The sequence below is a fragment of the Glossina fuscipes genome, unplaced genomic scaffold (assembly GCF_014805625.2).
Source record: "Glossina fuscipes isolate IAEA_lab_2018 unplaced genomic scaffold, Yale_Gfus_2 3, whole genome shotgun sequence".
Classification (NCBI taxonomy): domain Eukaryota; kingdom Metazoa; phylum Arthropoda; class Insecta; order Diptera; family Glossinidae; genus Glossina; species Glossina fuscipes.
The window spans coordinates 4827531-4832810 of NW_023998417.1; the positions used below are offsets into that span (position 1 = coordinate 4827531).

At 34.0% G+C, this 5280-nt stretch overlaps 1 protein-coding gene across 1 annotated transcript in view; it reads right to left on the reverse strand.

The window, feature by feature from the left end:
• Positions 1-5280, reverse strand: part of LOC119634488 — a 16247-nt gene that overhangs the window by 3767 nt on the left and 7200 nt on the right. The window contains exons 2-4 of the mRNA XM_038028702.1: positions 2043-2345; positions 1756-1954; positions 1484-1587 (exon numbers count right to left, since the gene is read on the reverse strand). Coding sequence (XP_037884630.1) covers positions 1484-1587; positions 1756-1954; positions 2043-2345 — 606 coding nt within the window. The remainder of the gene's footprint in view (positions 1-1483; positions 1588-1755; positions 1955-2042; positions 2346-5280) is intronic.

Genomic DNA, 5280 nt, shown 5'->3' on the forward strand with positions numbered 1-5280 from the left:
GATCCACTCGCTTTGTCCAGTAGATATAAACGGTTCGATGTGAAAACAAAGTTCATTGCCTAAAGCTTAATTCTCTTAAGTTCTAATTGATTTTCATATATATGTGTATATGTTTTTGTCTTACGTCTTACGTATTCCTTTACGTCCGTTACGTTAAACATTTTAGTAAGTTTTAAGTAACTTAAATTTTTCTTTTACTAAATTTCATATTGAACACGTGGGAGAAATTTATTTTCTATGATTAATAAAAGGTTCCCCGCCAAATCCTTTACTCATTGAACATTTCTCTTTTCATAAGAATATTTTTACGGAACTACTTTTCTTTTTGTTTTCTTATTTCAATTTTGGACATAGTACGAAAGCTTCAAATCGCATTTTCTTCCGCAGTGCATAAAGAGCTGCTAGAATAGAAGAACAAGGCCCTCGGTGATGACGTTCTCTTTATATCATCGCTCTTTATATATTTTTATAAAATTTTAGATGCGTTACGAGCAGGAACAAGCGTGCGTACTACATTTTCTGTTAGCCAGGATCAACGGCGACAACCTCTCCACTACGCTATTCCCCCATTATTTTTCTAAAAAAAAAAAAAAAAACCAAATTTTCAAGCTTCTAACAAGATCTCCTTTGCGAATGAAACAGTCAAAGAACTATGAGAAGCGGACTTTGTCTTAGAATCGCGAAATCAACTATCGTGGCGAATTTTCGATATTTGATCGAATAAACTTTTGCCCGCTAAATTTTCCTCACCATATGTAAGTTGTTGCTCGGAATACAAATAGAGAGCGAATTTCCATTTGTAATGAATATAATCTGAATATTTATTTCATCGCATATATATATATATATATATTAAATATATATTTCAAAATATTTCAGGTTATAAGTACCTTCGGTGTCAGTATAACTTTTACTAATTTTTAGTTAGGTACTGAGCAACACTTTTCAATCAAAACCGCATTGCAAATTCTTTTCTTATGGCTGACACAAGCCAGTTAATAGTATTGTCTAGCGAACGTAACATAATGGAGCCAGTCAGAGCAACTTTTGCTAACTATAGATGGGAAAGGATGGCTTTCAACGAGATAGTAGCCCTTCATGATTAACGATTTGATTTCATTGGTTAATTGGTCCCTTTTTCTTGTTCATTTTTATAGCAGTTCACGCTAATCTTACAATTTCTACAACTCGTCTAATTCATTCCTACAGGGTTCAATCAGCAATCGCATAAGAGACGAATAAAATTAAGTTTTTAAGTTTACTTGTTTTAAACTGGATTCCATTCAATAATAAAATGAGCCCAAGGTAGATGATAGATGAGTTCAATGAATTTCAACTTGTAAGTCAACAAAGGCATTCTTTTATTTCTCTCTCACCTATTGTTCTACATTTTCCTGAATAAATTTTCATTTATTCATTTTTATTTATTTTCTCTTTTGCGTTTTTTTTTTTTTTTTTTTTTGTATTAGTTCTCTTTGCTTACCTTTAATTGCATGACTTCTGACTGATTTAACTCGTCGCCGCTCTGTCGTAGTCCATGTAAGAAACGAGCAAATACAGTCCGGCGTTTATGACGATTTCTTCCCTCTAAGTATGTGCCGCACCACCACACAAAGCGACGATGGATGAAGTAGTGCGCGTCGTGCAGAAGCAAAAAAAAAAAAAAAAAAAAAAAAAAAAATAGTAAATCAATTTGAATCATTTTCTTATAAATGATTATTAATCTGCACATTTTATTATTGCATAGCGACATACCTGTTGCTGAGAAGTCATGGAAAAAATTTGCACGAGCACCCGGATAACTATGCTGCATACCAGCGATACCGCCGATACCCCCACTTAAATTAATAGCTGATTTCGAATCTATGGCATTGCGTGCCATACGGTTCACTAAATCGCTTTGAGTATAGCTATAAATTTCATTTTCCTCTCGATTCGATAAACAGCTTGAAGGCTACGGTATAATAATGATGAATGATAAAAATTCATTTATTTGTATTATATATATATATATGTATGTATATTTAATGTAAAACTCTTACCAGATACTTTCCAGGCACATATAAAGGTTGACTATGACTTGTCGGTAATATAGATTGATTTGCAATATTACCCGCTATCAAGGCACTTACGCCCATGCCGCTATTACCACTACTGCTGCAACCACCACCACCACGTCTTAAGGTATGAGTGCCACTGGTACCGCTTGCAACCATGCGTAAATGGCGTTCTTTCCATTTTGAAAGACGCACCGATTCAATGGCATCTAAAACATCCTCATAAGGCATGTTAATCTCTTTGCTGTAGTGGGCTGCCAAACCTTCCAGGTAACCACGCTTCCCTTCCTGCGCATAAATATTCAATCGCGTAAACATTTTTAAATTTTTTTTCAAATCTCTAAGCACATATTGCTTTCTATAATAATCTTCCTTTCTCTACGGGATATGGATGACATAGTCGGATAGTCGGTTGGTTATATTATGCTCTTAACGTCAATATATTGCGCATCATATAGCTTTAGGTATGCATAAATATTTGTAGGTAGGTTTAAGTGTGTATTTTATATGCGTGCAACTTGAATTCGTACATAAAACAAATGGGTTAAGTAAAATCTAGGCTCTCTGAAATAAGGAGCGAAAAAAAAATGTCATTTTATCGTTACTGATGGATGAGAATAAGTAAATATGAAGTAGAAATGACTGAACGAAGGTAAACGTACAACAAACGCAACAGTAACGTAGCAACAATATGGTAAAGGAAATTATTCAATGTTTGATATTTGTTTTGTGACTGTGCGGCGGAAAATTGTTAACGATTTTACATAACGTTGGCAGCAACGACAGTTACTACCACTATCTACGGTGTTATCGCAGTACCGCAACAAAAACATCAACTGCGAAAGTAAACGAAGAATGGACAGAGATTAAGAAATAAGCAATGAAAAAAAAAAAAGAAAAATATATATCGTACGATTTACGTACATACACAGAGAATGCTTGATAATGGGAATGAACGAATGAACAAATGAATGAAAGAATCTGACTGACTTTACATATATATATATATATATATATATATATATATATATATATATATTTATACGTACACATGTGACGGCTTGCTGCCTATATGGATGGATGGATGCTATATTTTGATATGAAATAGAGCCACTCACTCATACGGACGCTCAAACATGCACAATTTCCGCGACGTTATGTAAATGGAAATTAAAATTTATTTACATTTCAGTTTTATGAAATGTTGATGTTGATGTTGTTGATGTCGATGATGTTATTTGCTGTTACTGCTGCCGTTGTTGCTGTTGCATTTGGCGTTTCTGGGGCTTTCGGCGCTCTCGCAATTGCACATATCAAAAATTATGATGAATGCGTATATATATGCACTATTGAAAAGATTACTACTTTACCGTATGAAGCGTATTTGCTTTTCAAGTCAACTTTTTTTCCATTTTTTTTTTATTTTTTTATTTTTATTTTTTTTTTTGTTTTTGAAACAACCATCTACTACAGCGGCATCGGTGGCACACAACAACATCATCATCATAATATATGTCACTAGTTCAGGGACGCGTGTACATGATGAATACATTCATGTTTGTATGAATTATTTCTTTGAATGAGAGAGAACGAGCGCGTATAAGGGTGCAAACAAGTGTTTACGAATTTCTACGGATGCTTATTAAAATATCAGAAACACATACATCTCAAACCACTCATAGCAAGTGATTCGTCATTCAATCAAATGGATGGAAATATGAGTACAAGCGGAAAAACTATGTTCATCTCAAGACGAACTGTGAATACTTTACAATTAACGATCAGCAGTTTGTCATGATCACAAACGTAAAAAACAAGGTCGGGTATGCGGTGGTACAAGTCGCACCACAAGTGCACCTTCGTTTTTGACCGAACGGAGAAATAGTTAAAAGTAGCCTTTCAAGATCGTACTAGAAAATCTAATAGCGGATATCACCAGAAAATTCGTCATGACTAAGCCTGAATTCGCACAAGTTATTAGTCCGCTTGTGGTCGCTTGAGTATTTAAAGTCGAGAAATCTCGACTAGCAACTCAATGGTCGTGGGTAGAGTTTTTAATAAAAGCCCGATAGCCTTAAATGCTTGAGTTTAGTCTTAGAATTTATTTCTCTGGCGAAATTAATAATAATAGTCCGCAGGTAAGTAATTTATTTAATGATCCAAAATCTGGAAACTTGAATAAGAGAAGGAACAGGACAGGACAGTCGACATTTTTTTTTTAATTTAAGACATTATTGTAACTTCAGACACAAAGCTATCACAAACGCTATCAAATTCTTCCAAAAATCATTCGATTAATTGCCCAATGGCAACGTGATACTAGATTCTCTGCAATTTCTGCAGACTGGAAACAAAATGAAGAAATTAGCATACGCTCAGACTATGTGAGAATACCTTAAAATAAGAGAAAAAAAGGGAGCAAAGGAAAAAGCTTTACAAAAAGTTACATTTGACTTTTGACCCTTATTTTCCTACCAAAAGCCAAATTTACAGATTTAAACACGAATGCAAGTTTAATGTTGCATTTATGAGAACTTATTTTTAGACCTACTTTTTATTACATACTACTGCTACTACCCGCATGTCAAGATTATATTAATTTAGAATAGTTTGCAATATACAAGACTTATTGTGTATGCTCTCAGGAATTATTATAAGAGTAAAGTCAAAATTTTCATATTAATTGATGCATTTGATTAAGATTTAGTTCTTTAATCTTTTTAAACCTTTAAAGGCGAAAGCGATGAGATCAATTCTACGCTAGGGACATAGAGACGACATTGAAAGAAAGATATAGATAGCCAGCCAGGAGGAAAGATATTGCTAGCTAAAAATGGAGAGACAGTGATAGACAAAGATAGCTAGAGAAAAATATATACAATTGCAGGCTGGGAGAGACAAAGGAAGCGATATAATTACAGGTAGAGAAACAGTGAGATGGAGATAACCAGCGATAGTTAGTGATAGAGAGAGACGAAGAGAGTAAGCAAAGGAAGAAGATAGAGAGATGAAAAAAAAAAAAAACAAAATGAAATCATGGGCAGTGAAATGTAAAAGCAAAGAGAAAAAAGCATAATGATCAGAGCGAAGCGGACGGGACGGGAGTGACGAAAAAAGCACACTAAAGCTTATATAATAAAACATTTTTATTACAAAGTGAAAGTATTGAAGAAAATAGTAATAAACTGCGAGGAAAATGCATTAAATAATAATAAAGCAGAAG